Source organism: Octopus sinensis, linkage group LG5 (genome assembly GCF_006345805.1).
Source record: "Octopus sinensis linkage group LG5, ASM634580v1, whole genome shotgun sequence".
NCBI classification, from domain to species: Eukaryota; Metazoa; Mollusca; class Cephalopoda; order Octopoda; family Octopodidae; genus Octopus; species Octopus sinensis.
The window spans coordinates 29,050,663-29,067,943 of NC_043001.1; the positions used below are offsets into that span (position 1 = coordinate 29,050,663).

Sequence of the window (17,281 nt, forward strand, 5' to 3'; positions counted from 1 at the left end):
ACCCATTCATTTTCTTTAAAACTTTTCTTTTTATAATTTACAACATATGGATTAAAAGTTATCTATGTTATGTTTTCTGTTTGTGTGGCATTAGGAAGAATTAGAGCTAGTGACATTTTCAATTAATTATTTATGATATAACTAAACTAAGCATCATAATGCAGGAATCAAATTCTGAAAGCACAAGGTCTGAAACTAGCATATCAGAAGTTATTTCCCATCTCTTATGTTGTTAATGTCCTAGAGAAAGGCATTTATTTTATAACTTCTATTTTTCTCTGCCATCTCTATCATGAAACAAATAGAAATGGCAGAGAGAAACAGAAGCCATTTACATTTGCATTTCTCCATAATCACTGAAGTAGAACTGGTTATATTGTTGCTTCCCTGACAGCAAATCCTCTTCTAGCTTTGTAATATATCTTATCTTTGAATCTGATGTTTCTAAATAAGGAAAAACTTTTTGATACCTTTAGTCAATTAGACCTCAAAATTACTGTTATCATTAATCTATCAAAATTCAGTTTTTTAGAGGTTTTCCTAGATCTAAATTCCCATTCTTATAAACCCTATTTTAAACCAAATGAGAAACTCTCCTGTGTACACAAACAGTCCTGTTACCCCCTTATATTCTTTAAAAACCTGAGAGCTAACATCAGTAATAAGATGTCTAATCTCTCCTCTTCTAAAGAAATATTTGATAAGGCAGCTCCCTACTATAACAATGCCCTAGCTAACAGTGGTGTCAAAGATAAGATATATTACAACCATTCAAGTAAAAATAGGAATCCTATAAATAGACCTAAAAATAGATCCAGGAAAATAATATGATTTCACCCACTTTCTCCTTAAATGTTAACACTAACATAGGCACGAAATTTTTCTCTCTTTTAGATAAGCATTTCCCAGTAAAACATAAATACAGGAAGATTTTTAATAAATGCTTGATTAAAATATCAAACAGCTGCTTCCCCAATATGAAGTGCATTATCACTCATAAACATCACCAAGACCCCACACCCAGTTGTAATTGCTGAGATCCTGAAGCAGGTTTGCTCACTAGACTAGACATGTATGATAAACTTCATCATCTCTGACAGTAGTTCCCAACCTGTGGTCCAAGAACCCCTGGTGGTCCACAAAGGTATTACTGGGCGTCCATGAACTAAATTCAAAATTTCATATATATATCATCATCGTCATCATCATCATCATTTAGCGTCCGCTTTCCATGCTAGCATGGGTTGGACGGTTCAACTGGGGTCTGGGAAGCCAGAAGGCTGCACCAGGCCCAGTCTGATCTGCCAATGTTTCTACGGCTGGATGCCCTTCCTAACGCTATATATATATATATACACACACACACATAAGGATAAGCATGTTAAAAGGGGTCCCTGGGAAAACTCATTTAAATAAAAGAGGTCCTTGATAGTGAAAAGGTTGGAAATCACTGATTTATGAGGTTGAAGTCACAGCGATGCTTCAAGATAATGTAACTCAAAAGAAAAATTACATCAGTTTATGCTAAGGAGATTTGAAAAGCTGCTATGCAAACCACCAGTCTTCTTTCCAGCACATCAACAAAAGTAAAGCCCCTAAGTTGGCTAGCCATGAATGGGGTTTAGAAGACCAACTGCACACCACATACAACCAAATGTAGAATCATAGAAAAATCCATGTTATATGTAAATGGATCTAAGAAATGCCACTTTGTGTAGTTGATAAATTGCACATTCTTTTTAGACCAAGAATTCCATCACTACTTAATTCGAAATCCAAAATTTTTCAGTAAATTTCTTTCGGCAAACTGGAGGACACCACCCTCTCTAAATTGATCAGCTGTTTCACAGACTTTGGACCCCTCTCCATTGAATTATTCTACAGCAGCTGGTTTAATTATAGTGTCTATGGTCAAAGGGGACATAACTCTCATTTGCTTTTCTTGTTCCATTTATATTCATCCTTCCACTTTTTACATTAACTTTCTAGTTTCTTTTTCTTTTTTTCGTGGTTTCTCACGTACCAGTATCCTGATTTTCAAATTGAACAGACCATGTGCTCAGAATATTGTTTGGAGATTGTTTGGAGACACAAGGCACATTATAAAAACCTGCCTAGCCACATGTCTTCACAACAAGAAACTATCAGAGGCTCTTACCTTTATATTGTGTACATTAAATGATATTCATATCTCACTGAATGGAGTAATTTTTGTTGATCTTACCTTAACATAACAGTAAACAATATATAAACAATATAATAAGGCGGCGAACTGGCAGAAACATTAGCATGCTGGGTGAAATGCGTGACCGTATTTCGTCGTCGTTACATTCTGAGTTCAAATTCCGCCGAGGTCGACTTTGCCTTTCATCCTTTCGGGGTCGATAAATTAAGTACCAGTTACGCACTGGGGTCGATGTAATCGACTTAATCCCTTTGTCTGTCCTTGTTTGTCCTCTCTGTGTTTAGCCCCTTGTGGGTAGTAAAGAAATAAATATATAAAGCACCCATGATAGTAACACATAGAAGGCACCTATGTCAGTGGCGCATTAAAGGTACTCATTGCACTTTTGGAGTGGTGGTCATTAGGAAGGGCATCCAGCTATAGAAACCAAACCAAAATCAGACTGGAGCCTAGTACAGCTCTTTGGCTTACCAATTCCAACCAAACTGTCTAACCCAGGCAAGCATGGAAAATGGACACTAATTGATGATGATGATTTGCATATGTATATTTCATTTAGTTTATTTCTATTGTTAAATATCTTCTAATTTTTTTTTTCAGACCAATCCAGAAGAGTCTATTTCTGTTGTTAAATATCCTGTAATTTTTTTTCAGACCAATCCAGAAGAGTCTATTTCTGTTGTTAAATATCCTGTAATTTCTTTTCAGACCAATCCAGAAGAGTCTGTTTCTGTTGTTAAATATCCTGTAATTTTTTTTCAGACCAATCCAGAAGAGTCTGTTTCTGTTGTTAAATATCCTGTAATTTTTTTTTTTCAGACCAGTCCAGAGGTGAAAAAATTAATGATGGATGTAATAAATGCTACTCAAACATATCTTGGAAATGCATCAGTGGTTGCAGCTGCATCAACCCTATGTCACTTAAATGTTACTGACATTACAAAGATTGATGAAACCCTACTGAAGTAAGAGTGTGCTTATTGTTTAAAAACAATCTTCAGATAAATGCTTATATAATGGCAACATAAAGCTCAACAGCTTCACAATTCTAGAACTATAGAGCAGTATGTGAAAGCCTGGTCCTTACGAATTAAAGGCTACAAAGCAGTGTCATCACTTGTAACTGGCACTTAGCTTGATAGTGAAAGGAAACCTGTGACATCTAGGCCATGCTTTATGATCTTGTTAAGGGCAACATGGCATGGGAGGAGGCCAGCACTATAATGTCAGGAGAGTGGGAGGAAGCCAAAAGAATTCACTGTGGATCTGCAGTTGCATTCATGAGACTCACTGATCTGGAGACCAAACCTCAGGGAGACGCCAATGCATAGGCTTCACTATCAAGCTGAGTGCCAGATACAAGTGATGACACTACATTGTGGCCTCTAATTCGTAAAAACCAGGATTTCACATACTGCTCTATAGTTATAGAATTGTGAAGCTATTGAGCTTTATGTTGCCGTTATATAAGCATTTATCTGAAGATTGTTTTAAAACATGGAAGTGGAAAGAAACGTAGTTTGTAAAACTAAAAGAACTAAAAAAAAAGTATTTAAAATTTCTTATTGACTGATTTGAGCTAGATACTAAAGGAAGATAACATCTTCATTATCCAATATAGTCATTCTTTTTTAAAATGGCAAGATATGAATTGAGAGAGATTGTGTACTATTTCTGGCTGGTCAGTGGATTTATATAGAGGCTCCTATATAGCAGTATTGTTATTGTTAACTTTTATCATCTTCATTACTTGGTTTCACAAATCGAGATTTGAGGCTGGTAACTGATTAGGCCAAAACAGTACAGACAGATCTGATACAGCAACAGCAGTCATTCAAGAATTTGGACCTGAAGATCTCCATTTCCAGCGACTTCGAGAGTCACCTCCCAGTGGTGTTGGGCGTTAACGAAGAGCCCTCGACTACAACAAGACGACCAAAGTTCTTTTTTTTCCAAGGTCTGGGGTCTCCCGCCCCTAAGCCCTAGACCATCAACTAATCACCCTTACCCATCTTGTTGCTTAACAACAACAACAGCAACACAAAGCAAGTTTTAATCAGGGCTCAGCATTGCTGTGTCATAGCTCTTTCTCAATTTTTTCTTAATTATCAAAGGCAGCTCTGCATGTATCTAAGAGAAGACAGATTAGCAGATTATGTTGCCAAGTCTTACAATGCAAGGCTTTAGTAGCCCACTGTTGACAGCTAATGTGAGAAGCCTCATGGGATTTCATTAGGATGTTCTCATACCTTTTCTTTGGTGCCTCCCTGTCAAAGTTGACAGTGGGGGGTGGGGTTCACCATGCAATACAATCTTATGCAAATGAGAATCTTCTATTCTGGAAACATATCCTGCCCAAAATAAATGTGACTCTGACTGCACAACTATGATGCAGGTGACTGGTGATGTCCCCCTACTTAGGGGCCTCAGTGTTGGTAACATAGTCACTCCAGGATGGTGTGGAAGCAGCATTGTTGGAAGCACTAAGAATGTTGCTTTTATAATCTACCAATAAAGAGATTAACTGAATTATGGCTGTATAGTTAAGAAATTTGCTTGCAAACCTCATGATTTCAAGTTCAGTCTCTATGCATGGTACTTTGGGTAAGTGTCTTCTATAGATTTGGGCAGACCAAAGCCTTGTGAGTAGGTTTTGATTGATGGAAACCAAATGATATATGGATATATGTCGCCTTACTGGCACTTGTGCCTGTGCTAGTAGGGTGCCAAGAGCACCATCCGAACGTGATCGTTGCCAGAGTGGCTAACTGGCTTCCATGCTGGTGGCACGTAAAAGGGCACCATTCGAGCGTGATCATTACCAGCGTCGCCTTACTGACACCTGCGCTGGTGGCATGTGTAAAAAGATTCGAGCGAGGTCATTGCCAGTACTGCCTGACTGGCCTCTGTGCCGGTGGTATGTAAAAAGTACCCACTACACTCTCAGAGTGGTTGGTGTTAGGAAGAGCATCCAGCTATAGAAACCCTGCCAGATCAAGATTGGAGCCTGATGCAGCCATCTGGTTCACCAACTCTCAGTCAAAATCGTCCAACCCATGCTAGCATGGAAAGCGGACGTTAAACAATGATGATGATGATGATGTGCATTTGTCTCCTTATCTTGACATTGCATGATGAATGCAAATGAACATTACTGCTATATAAGTGGTAAATTTAATTTTCAATCTCTAGCAAAAGTATGTCTAGCTATTTGGAAATATCATATTGGCTACAGAAAGGGCATCCATTCCTAGAAAACTTGCTTTGATGAACTTTATCTAATCCATATGAACCATGGAAATGTAAATATTAAAACAAGGTGATGTTAATGATGATGGTGATAATAATAACTCTACTTTTTTCTACTTTTTTATTTACTTGTTTGTTTGTTCCACAACAGGAAATTTTTCGCAGGTCGATACAAACCATGTTCCCCAAGTGAAGAAAAAGCTTGGCTAACAGCAATATTAAATTCTACTATGCATAAATTCGTAGAACTGACTGCTGACCAGTTACAAACCTTAATGACAAACCTAGGTAAGTATTCTGTTATTTTATTAGCCTTTTGGTGGTTTTAACCCCTTAGTGTTCAGATTATTGAATCAAACATAATGCTTATTGATTCCCATTGATTTGAATTAATCATGCATTATCTTATATCTTCAAGATCTTGATGGTGTAATTACTTAATGTAGAATAACATTGTAGGGTAGGTGTGAGAGCCTGGATCTGGTCAGTTTGAACATAAAACAGATTAACTATTTTGGCCAGATATGGCCGGTTTAAATACTAAAGGGTTAATCATTGGTCTACAGCCAAGCTGAAGCACAATTTCCATGACTTTCTGACCATTATCTTAGTCTACTTCTTACTTCATCAATCCCATTTTATGTTGAACTGCAAAATCACATGACCAAAATGCAACAACAGTTTTGTTTTGGGATTTTGCAAACAAAAATCACATACACAAACAATCACAAACATGCACACACACAAACACATAGATGCATACACATATGTATATATGTGTGCGAGTATATATATATACATATATATATATATATATGTATATATATATATATATATATATATATATATATATATATATATATATATATATATATACATATTTTCCGTGCCGGTGGCATGTAAAAAGCACCAACCGATCGTGGCCATTGCCAGCCTCCTCTGGCACCTGTGCTGGTGGCATGTAAAAAGCATCCACTACACTCGTGGAGTGGTTGGCATTAGGAAGGACATCCAGCTGTAGAAACACTGCCAGATCAGACTGGAGCCTGGTGCAGCCTCCTGGATTCCCAAACCCCGGTTGAACCGTCCAACCCATGCTAGCATGGAAAATGGACGTAACGATGATGATGATGATGATGATGATATATATAAATATATATATATATATATATATAAAATTCATTATTATTTAATGGACATTGAATATATTATAAACAGAAATGGAGACAAATATAGATGTAGTGTATAGTGTGCATTGTAACAATAAAGGCAGGGTAAAGGATAAACTTACTTCTAGAGTTATATAAACTCTTATTGCTGGTTTCCTGGATTCTGTGGCACATATATTCCTCCCTGAATGGGATTGCAGTCTGTTGCAGGATTATGTATTTTTGCCAGCTGAGTGGACTGGAGTAATGTGGAATGAAATATTTTGCTCAAGAACACAACAGATCCAGGAATTGAAACCAAAATCTTATGATCACGAGGGTAATGTCCAAATCACTAAGCCACACACCACCATTATTGTAAAGATAATGGAGTTTCCTTCCAGCAAGAATTTTGGTAAATAGTTGAGTATTATGTAGAGTGTATGTCTGTTTATACAAATACTTATAGATATTGGATAATAGCTTTAGGAAACTTCACAAAATTCTTGTTGGGCATTTTTGCATCAATAAGGTGTTCTAAGTGCATTCTTCATTACAGTCATAAAAATTCCGAAAATACCCAAGAAATTTCCAATCAATTTTCTACATTTGACACTTCAATTTATCCCTGCCAATAATTTGATTTTTTCCAGAATCATTACTGAAACCCAACAAGGCTTTATCTAACATAATTGGAATGGTATCAAATAGTACAACTTCACAGGTAAGCTATTTCTTGATATCACAAAATCAATGCAGAAGATGATTATTATAGACAATCTACAAATTCTGCATTTACTATACAGAAATTTACTTTTAGCTTCTACAAACTGAACTATCAATAATCATCATCATCATCATCATCATCATCGTTTAACGTCCGTTCTCCATGCTAGCATGGGTTGGACGGTTCGACCAGGGATCTGGGAAGCCAGAAGGCTGCACCAGGCTCCAGTCTTATCTGGCAGTGTTTCTACAGCTGGATGCCCTTCCTAACGCGAACCACTCCGTGAGTGTAGTGGGTGCTTTTTACATGCCACCGGCACAGAATGAATTTATTGTATACAGAGCTCAGGTGCACCACAACTTGTCAAAAGTGTGTATAAAGCATATGCAGTAATGTACAAATGTCTGGAAAGTGAACAGTGTTGAAAGCTATACTTCTACTGGTGTTAGCTTCAGATTCTTTTAGAGCTGTCTCTCTTACTCTCTTTTTACTCTTTTACTTGTTTCAGTCATTTGACTGTGGCCATGCTGGAGCACCGCCTTTAGTCAAGGAAATCGACCCCAGGACTTATTCTTTGTAAACCTAGTACTTATTCTATCGGTCTCTTTTTCCAAACCGCTAAGTGATGGGGACATAAACACACCAGCATCAGTTGTCAAGCAATGTTGGGGGGACAAACACAGACACACAAGCATATACACACATATACATATATATATACATATACATATATACGATGGGCTTCTTTCAGTTTCCGTCTACCAAATCCACTCACAAGGCTTTGGTCGGCCCGAGGCAATACTAGAAGACACTTGTCCAAGGTGCCACACAGTAGGACTGAACCCAGAACCATGTGGTTTGTAAGCAAGCTACTTAGCACAGCCACTCCTATGCCTATAATGTTTGAAAATAATGTTTACTAACAACTAAAGTTATTTTTCATATCACTATAATTAACCTCCTCATCATCATCATCATTTAGCATCCGTTGTCTATACTGGCATGAGTTGGATGGTTTGACTAGGGCTGGCAAGCTGGAAGGCTGTACCAGACTCCGATCTGATTTGACAGTTGGATAACCTTTCTAACACCAACCACTCTGAGAGTGTAATGGGTGCTTTTACATGCTACTGGCATGGGTGCCATTTGCATGATACCAGTATCTGCCACGACTGCAATTTTACTTGGCTTGATGGGTCTTCTTTTCAAGCATGACAATGCCAAAGGTCTCAGTCATTGCCTCTGTGAGGCCCAATGCTTAAAAGGTGCTTTTTATTGGGTTGTCCGGAAAGTTCATGCCAAATTTTAAAGGAAAGAAAAAGGTCAATAAATACTTACCCTTATATTTTGAATCAACCAAATATGAAACATTTTGTTGCACAATGCGTCTCCATCTTTCTTTTAACTTGAAAATACCCTCTTCCCAGAATTGAGGTGGTTTCATGACAAAGAATTCATCAAGGTATCTTTTTATGTTATCCAAGGAATTGAAATTTTTACCATTAAAACTATACTGCAGAGACCTGAATAAGTGGAAATCCAAAGGAGCAATATCTGGTGAATATGGAGGGTGGGGTAACACATCCCAGCCGAGCTGCAGCAATTTTTGTCTGGTTCCCAAAGCATCAAGTGCCGAAATGAACTTTCTTATCTCCCATTTTAAAGGGTTACAAAATTAACACAGGTTATAAGAACATAAACCTTCTTCCACGAAAAGATAGCTCTAAACTGTGCTCTAAATGGAGATGTAGTCAAATCCTATTTTATGGACTCAACCATGTTCTAAAATAAGTCGAAAGGTAAGCTACTATAAATTGGCATGAACTTTCTGGATGACCCAATACATACCACTGGCACGGGTGCCAGTTACGTAACACTAGCATCATCCATGATTACAATTTCACTTGGTTTGATGGGTCTCCTCAAGCACAGTAAATTGCCAAAGGCCTTGGTCACTGATCATTGCCTCTGTGATACCTAAAGTTCAAAGATCATGCTTCACCACCTCATCCCATGTTTTCCTAGGCCTACCTCTACCACAGCTGTCCTCACCCATACACATCACATGACCATACTAGTGCAATCGTCTCTCTTGCACACCACATTTGATACCTCTTATTCCCAACTTTTCTCTCAAGATGCTTACACTGTCAAACATGCACACTGATATTGCACATCCAGTGAAGCATACTGGCTTCATTTCTTTGAAGCCTATGCATGTCCTCAGCTGTTACAGCCCATGTTTCACTGCCATGTAGCATAGCTGTTCGCACACTGGCATCATACAATCTGCCTTTTACTCTGAAGGAGAGGTCCTTTGTTGCCAATAGAAGTAAGAGCTCTCTGAACTTTGCCCAGCCTAATCTTATTCTCACAACTACACCCTCAGAGCATCCACCTCCACTTTTAACTTGGTCACCTAGGTAACAAAAGTTGTCTACTACTAGCTTACCCCACTGACAGTTGATGGAGTCTGTTAATCTTCTTCTGATATTGCTGCACTTCTTATGTGTCCATAGCTTACACCAGGTGCATATTATGAAGTTTTTACCTCTGCCTTTTCTACAGATCGAGCAGAGCCATCTTCCTAAAAGGATTTGTGGTTTGTCTGCCTTCCTACTTACTAAGACTTTGGTTTTTGCAAGGTTAACTCTAAGGCTCTTCGATTCTAGACCTCACTTCCTTACCTGAAACTTCTCTAGTTCTGATAGTGATTCAGTTATATGAACAAGGTCATCAATGTAGAGGAGGTCCCAGGGGTAGCCTGTCTTAAATTCCTCTACTATTGCCTGGAGGACTATGATGAACAAGAGGGAGCTGAGCACCAATCCTTGGTGAACCCCTACTTATACCCTGAATTCTTCGGTGTACTCATTGTCAACCCTCACCTTATTAGTAGCATCCCTGTGCATGGCATGTACAGTTCTCATCAGTCACTCATCTATCCCTAGTTTCCACATTGACCACCAGATAAGGGATTAGAGGACCCTGTCAAATACTTTGTCCAAGTCAACAAGCTAAGTACTGACCTTTGAACTTTGGGTATCACAGAGGCAATGATCAGTGACCAAGGCCTTTGGCAATTTACTGTGTTTGAGGAGACCCATCAAACCAAGAGAAATTGTAGTCATGGATGATGCTAGTGTCACATAACTAGCACCCGTGCCAGTGGTATGTATTGGGTTGTCCAGAAAGTTCATGCCAATTTATAGTAGCTTACCTTTCAACTTATTTTAGAACAAAAACATAATCTTTGGTTTTGTACTTTTCCTGAAACTACCTTACCAAAAATACAGCATCAGTGATGCTTCTCCCTGGCACAAAACCGAACTGCATCTCATTTAGTCTAACCCTCTTCATGATTAATCAGGCTATGACCCTCTCTGTAACTTTCATCTTTGTGGTTATTTCTCGAAAATACTAAAAATAATCCAACTCACTTTTATCATAAATTTAAATTATCAGTTAATTGCAAGTGTTGAATGAAAGACTACTAAGATCAACATTTATTGTTTAGTAATATATAATGTCGATTTTTCCAGATTAATGCACTGCTGAAGATGTTATTAAACACTATGAAGAATGACAGTCGCTCACCAGAATTAATGGCTCTTATGGAAATTTCATCATGTTTAGAAAAGCTTGATGAAAGTCGCCTGAAGTACGAATTTTCATTACATTCTGTGTGTCCCACTCACACTTAACCCTTTCGTTACTGTTTTTATTTAGAGATGCTCTGCGTTTCTTTCATTTACTTTAAATATAACAAAGAATTTAGTAAAATAACTTTATTTATTTTGAGATGTTCTGTGTTTCTTTCAATTATTTTAAATATAACAAAGAATTTAGTAAAATAACTTATCATTAAGCTAGTGTTAGGAACATAAATTGTCACTAAATGTTGGTGGAAGATTTTAATTCAAAACTTTTGAAAGCAAGACATTTGTACTACAGAGCCAGAGCTGGTTTCAGCCGGGTTGGTAACGAAAGGGTTAAAAAAACTTCTCACAAACAAACCAAACTATGTCTCTACATTCCTCACATTTTGGCTACTTGCACTATGCTTACCACTCCCCAATTCTGTTTTCTTGGCCTGTGCCTCTGTATCATTGCTCTCCACTAGCCCATGACCAGTGTGTTCCACCCACGCACCCTGTCTCACTGTATCATTGCTATCTGCAAGCCCCTAACCTGTGTGTTCCACCCACATGTAACAAGAAAACATTTCACTCACCCTACCTCTACAACCAATCTACATCTCTTCTCTTCCTCACATTTCCTCCTTCATACACTATGCCTATCTCTCACTCCCCAATCCTGCCCTCATGGCCCTGTTTCTCACAGCCCTGTTCCTCTGTATCATTGCTATCTGGTAGCCTCCTGTCTATATATATCCAGGTTTTCGTCACTGACTCTCCCACACACCACACTCTTTAATCACACTTCCTTCATGATATTCTGCCACTTATATTATGACATTCGAACTTCAAGAGTATGCCCTGGCACTTGCCACCATCTATATCTCTCGCTTCCTTTACTCAACCATCCTATTTATATTCTGATCCCCATCTCTTATGAGTATGCCCAACATTTTTCCACCACTTCTATCCTGCTGTCTCTCTCTCTCTCCTCTCTCTCTCTCTCTCTCTCTCTCTCTCTCTCTCTCTCTCTCCTGCACTCCCCTTAGGTTGGGTAACCATGTATTTCCTTTGCAGCAGTGCACCTATTTCTGTCTTCACTCCTGATCTCTCTCTCTCTCTTTCTCTCTCTCTCTCTCTCTCTCTCTTTCTCTCTCTGCTGGGTAACCTTGTACCACCTCTGTGGCCATGCTGGAGCACCGCCTTTAGTCGAGCACATCACCCCAGGATTTATTCTTTGTAATCCTAGTACTTATTCTATCGGTCTCTTTTGCTGAACTGCTAAGTTTCAGGGACGTAAGCACACCAGCATCAGTTGTCAAGCGATGGTGGGGGGATAAACACAGACACACAAAAATACACACACACACATATTTATATATATATATATATATATATACACATATATATGCGATGGGCTTCTTTCAGTTTCCGTCTACCAAATCCACTCACAAGGCTTTGCTCGGCCCGAGGCTATAGTAGAAGACACTTGCCTGAGGTGCCACGCAGGGTGACTGTACCTGGAACCATGTGGTTTGTAAGCAAGCTACTTACCACACAGCCACTCCTACGCCACTCTTTGATAAGTTTTTTTTTGTTTTTTTTTTAGTAGGTTGAGTTATGTAAGAGGAAAATTAGGTATTATGTAGGTATGTTAAGGAAGTATATGTAGGAAGGGAAAGAGAATAAGAAAGTAAGTGTTTATAGGTGGTGGGTTGTCAGAAATCTTATTGTAAGATTTTCTTTGAACGAATTCTGTTATTGTTTAGGGTTCATTCAAGCATGGAAGTAACTGTGTAAAAAGGTGTATTAAAATTCAGAGGTGCCAAATTCAAGTTGAAGCATTCTTTATATAGAAAGTCTGGTTTTGTTGTTTTAGAGTTCACAAAACCATGTTTGTAGATGAATGAGTCGGTTATCCAGATTGAGTTTGAATTGGTTTTAGTATCATTAAATTTAAAGGTAAACTGTACTGTCTGATAGTACCTACTTACTGTTAGTTTATTCAAACTGGTTGATAGTTAAGGGTTCTTATCATAGATACTCTATGTTAGTGACTATTTAAGGCAAGCTGGCAGAAACGTTAGCACGCCGGGCGAAATGCATAGCCGTATTTCGTCTGTTGTTACGTTCTGAGTTCAAATTCCGCCGAGGTCGACTTTGCCTTTCATCCTTTCGGGGTCGATAAATTAAGTACCAGTTATGCACTGGGGTCGACGTAATCGACTTAATTCCTTTGTCTGTCCTTGTTTGTCCCTCTATGTTTGGCCCCTTGTGGGTAGTAAAGAAATTAGTATTTCGTCTGTTGTTACGTTCTGAGTTCAAATTCCACCAAGGTCGACTTTGCCTTTCATTCTTTTGGGGTCGATAAATAAGTACCAGTTTCGCACTTAATCCCTTTGTCTGTCCTTATTTGTCCCCTCTATGTTTAGCCCCTTGTGGGCAGTAAAGAAATATATGTTAGTGACTATTTACATTTTTTACAAATAGTTAAGGGATACAACAGCAATAGTAGCATTGCATGTTTTATGCTTTATTTTCTTCTCTCTTTTTTTAATTAGAACACTCAGTGCAATTGGAAGGATGAAACATGTGACTGACAACTGTATCAAACCCCTTAACGGTTTAGAAAAAATCATGAATTCTACTTCCATAAAAATTGCCGATATGGCCATCAATTACTTACACTCCATGAAAACTATGTTTGGTAAGTCAGCCAGCTTCATAATTTCCATCATTATCCTCATGTTGTCTTCTTCATAATCATCCTCATTTCAGTTGCTAGCCATATACAAGGTAACACATTTGCTAAAGTAGGGATGATTTTGGTTGTAGTTAATTGAATTAGTTGAGAAGTAATAGTTGATGCTTTCTTTCAAAATTCAACCGGCTTCTGTGCCAGTGGCACATAAAAGGCACCATTCGAGCGTGAGCATTACCAGCGTCACCTTACTAGCACTTGAGCCCCATGCTAGTAGGGTGCTAAGAGCACAATCTGAGCATGATCGTTGCTAGAGCGGCTAACTGGCCTCCGTGCCGGTGGCACATAAAAGGCACCATTCGAGTGTGATCATTACCAGCATTGCCTTACCGGCACCTGTGCCGGTGGCATGTGTAAAAAGATTCAAGCGAGGTCGTTGCCAGTACCGCCTGACTGGCCCCCATGCCGGTGGAACGTAAAAGCACCCACTACACTCTCGGAGTGGTTGGCATTAGAAAGGGCATCCAGCTGTAGAAACTCTGCCAGATCAAGATTGGAGCCTGGTGCAGCCATCTGGTTTGCCAGCCCTCAGTCAAATCGTCCAACCCATGCTAGCATGGAAAGCAGACATTAAACGATGATAATGATGAGGAGAATGAATAGAAAAATTCACCTTGACAAGATTATAAATTATTATAAGACTATAAAGAAACAAATTTAAATGATGTTAAATTTTTAGTCCAATTTGCTATCATGTCTACCTGTCTACCACTTCATAATATAGTCATTTCTCATCAACTCCAAAGTTTTATTTAAAACTATGAAGGAATTATGCATGATTTTCAAATATTTACTTCTTCAGGGCAATTCAATGTTTCAGAACTGTTAAAAACATGGAAATTATATGAGACTATTTCCAGCCTTCCTCTTGCAAATGTAAGTAAAAACTACAATCTGCAATTATTAAAGTGACTGAACATAATTTAACCATGCTGAGTATTACAAAACTCATCATCTCCTTCATTTCACTCTCCATTTCTTTATATCATTCTTTTTCTTCTTTACCTCTCTTTCTTACAGAAACACACACACTCATTATTTCGCTCTTTTTAAACGACCATTGTCATAATAATAATAATATTCATTTTTAATGCCTGTGTTTAAAACCTATATCATATTGGGAATTAAAACTCAGACAATACACACCAAGTTCTCAGCAGTATAGCACAAGCACTAAATTTTCTCCAGATTTTTACTTTGGTAATACCTTCTGAGAGTTTTTTTAACTTTACGCTCCATATTACCAAGAATGAATTACTTATACTGATATATAAATAGCTATGATTAACAGACAAGTTTGTACTAATTTGCATATTGGTTTGACTGCAATTAAGAAATTACTAATGCACCTCCTCTTTGCCCTATAATCTTATTCGTGTTATTTGTGTGATACACACACACACATATCTATCTATCTATCTATCTATCTATCTATCTATCTATCTATCTATCTATCTATCTATCTATCTATCTTTCTATCTATCTATCTATCTATCTATCTATCTATCTAATCTATCTATCTATCTCTCTATCTATCTATCTTTCTGTCTATCTATCTATCTATCTATTTATCTATCTATCTATCGATCTATCTATCTATCTATCTATTTATCTATCTATTATCTATCTTCTATCTATCTATCTATTTATCTATCTATCTATCTATCCTATCTATCTATCTATCTATTATCTATCTATCTATCTATCTATCTATCTATCTCTATCTATCTATCTTCTATCTATCTATCTATCTATCTATCTATCTATCTATCTATCTATTTATCTATCTATTATCTATCTATCTATCTATCTATCTATCTATCTATCTATCTATCTATCTATCTATCTATCTATCTATCTTTCTATCTATCTATCTATCTATCTATCTATCTATCTATCTATCTATCTATCTATCTATCTTTCTGTCTATCTATCTATCTATCTATCTATCTATCTATCTCTCTATCTATCTATCTTTCTGTCTATCTATCTATCTATCTATTTATCTATCTATTTATCTATCTATCTATCTATCTATCTATCTATCTATCTATCTATCTATATACAAGCATACAAACCTGTACACACATGCATAAGATGCATTCCAGGAGTTTGAAACTTTTGGGGGAGAGGCATTTATTAATTTTAAAGAAGTACAAATCTCTAATCTCCTTTAAAGTAGGATCTTCTACCTTCAATGCAAGGGACCATACCAAGTTCCATAGTCTGTTTTGGCTTGCTTTCTACAGCTGGATGCCCTTCCTAACACCAACCACTTTACATGGCACCAGCACCATTACTTTTTACACAGTACCAGCATTAGTGCCTTTTTCATGGCACCAACACCAGTGCTTTTTACATGGCACCTTGGTTTCAGGATCTCAGTTCTGTTGTGGTAGGTGAGTCGTCTCGAGTACAACAATGTGCCTCCATATCTTGATCTTCTGTTGTCTCCTCTGTAAGGTTCAGCATTTTGAGGTCAGCCGTGTTTACAAACATAAACAGCTTAAAGCTTTAGAGAATAAGTGTATTACTCACATGCTGAAACCAAGCTGAAATGGACAATGGAACCTGATGTGGCCTCTGATCTTGCCAGTTCCTGTAAAGCCATCCGATCCATGCCATATGGAAAATGGATATTAGATATTTATGATGACGATGATGATGAATAATGTTCATTATATAACTTGAAATCAAATTCGATGACTGGCACCCATGTTAGTGGAGCGCTAAGAGTACGTGATCGTTGCCAGAGCAACAAACTGGGTTCTGTGCCGGTGGCACGTAAAAAGCACCATTTGAGCGTGATCGTTACCCGCGTCGCCTTACTGGCACTTGTGCTGGAGGCATATGAAAAAACATTTGAGCGAGGTCATTGCCAGTGCTGCTGGACTGGCTCCTGTGCAGGTGGCACATAAAAAGCACCATTTGAGTGTGGCCATTGCCAGTACTGACTGACTGGCCCTCGTGCTGGTGGCTCATAAAAACACCCACTACACTCTTGGAGTGGTTGGCATTAGAAAGGGCATCCAGCTGTAGAAACTCTGCCAGATCAGATTGGAGTCTGGTGCAGCTATCTGGTTTAATAGTCCTCAGTCAAATCGTCCAACCCATGCTAGCATGGAAAGCGGATATTAAATGATGATGATGATGATGAAACTAGAGTAGCACTGAAGTACAATTTTAATTTTCACCTCTTAATGTGAGTAGTCACTACATGGTTGCTTAATCTGCAAAATGTAGTAGCTAAATCTCTCTCAATTCACACACTATTGCTTCTTTTAACAAAAAGGGCACTTTGGATAAATGTGGTCTGAATTACACTATACGTGAGAAAAGTTACAGAACTGTCATGACTGAAATACTATTGGTTATAAATCTGCTTAATCTGGGTAAATCTGAATTAAAGAATAAAACTTTGAATATCTAAATGATTTACAAATGATTTATCTTCCATCTTTTACTTGTTTCAATCATTGGACTGCTGCCATGCTGAAGCACTACCTTGAAGGGTTTTAGTTTAAAAAAACCCAGTACTTATTTACATGATACTTATTCTATGGCCATCTTTTG

At 37.9% G+C, this 17,281-nt stretch overlaps 1 protein-coding gene across 1 annotated transcript in view; it reads left to right on the forward strand.

The window, feature by feature from the left end:
- Window positions 1-17,281, forward strand: part of LOC115212334 — a 178,207-nt gene that overhangs the window by 115,967 nt on the left and 44,959 nt on the right. Inside the window, exons 26-31 of the mRNA XM_029781198.2 lie at window positions 3,005-3,150; window positions 5,586-5,722; window positions 7,236-7,306; window positions 10,852-10,970; window positions 13,509-13,654; window positions 14,511-14,584. Of these exons, the coding sequence (XP_029637058.1) occupies window positions 3,005-3,150; window positions 5,586-5,722; window positions 7,236-7,306; window positions 10,852-10,970; window positions 13,509-13,654; window positions 14,511-14,584 (693 nt within the window). The remainder of the gene's footprint in view (window positions 1-3,004; window positions 3,151-5,585; window positions 5,723-7,235; window positions 7,307-10,851; window positions 10,971-13,508; window positions 13,655-14,510; window positions 14,585-17,281) is intronic.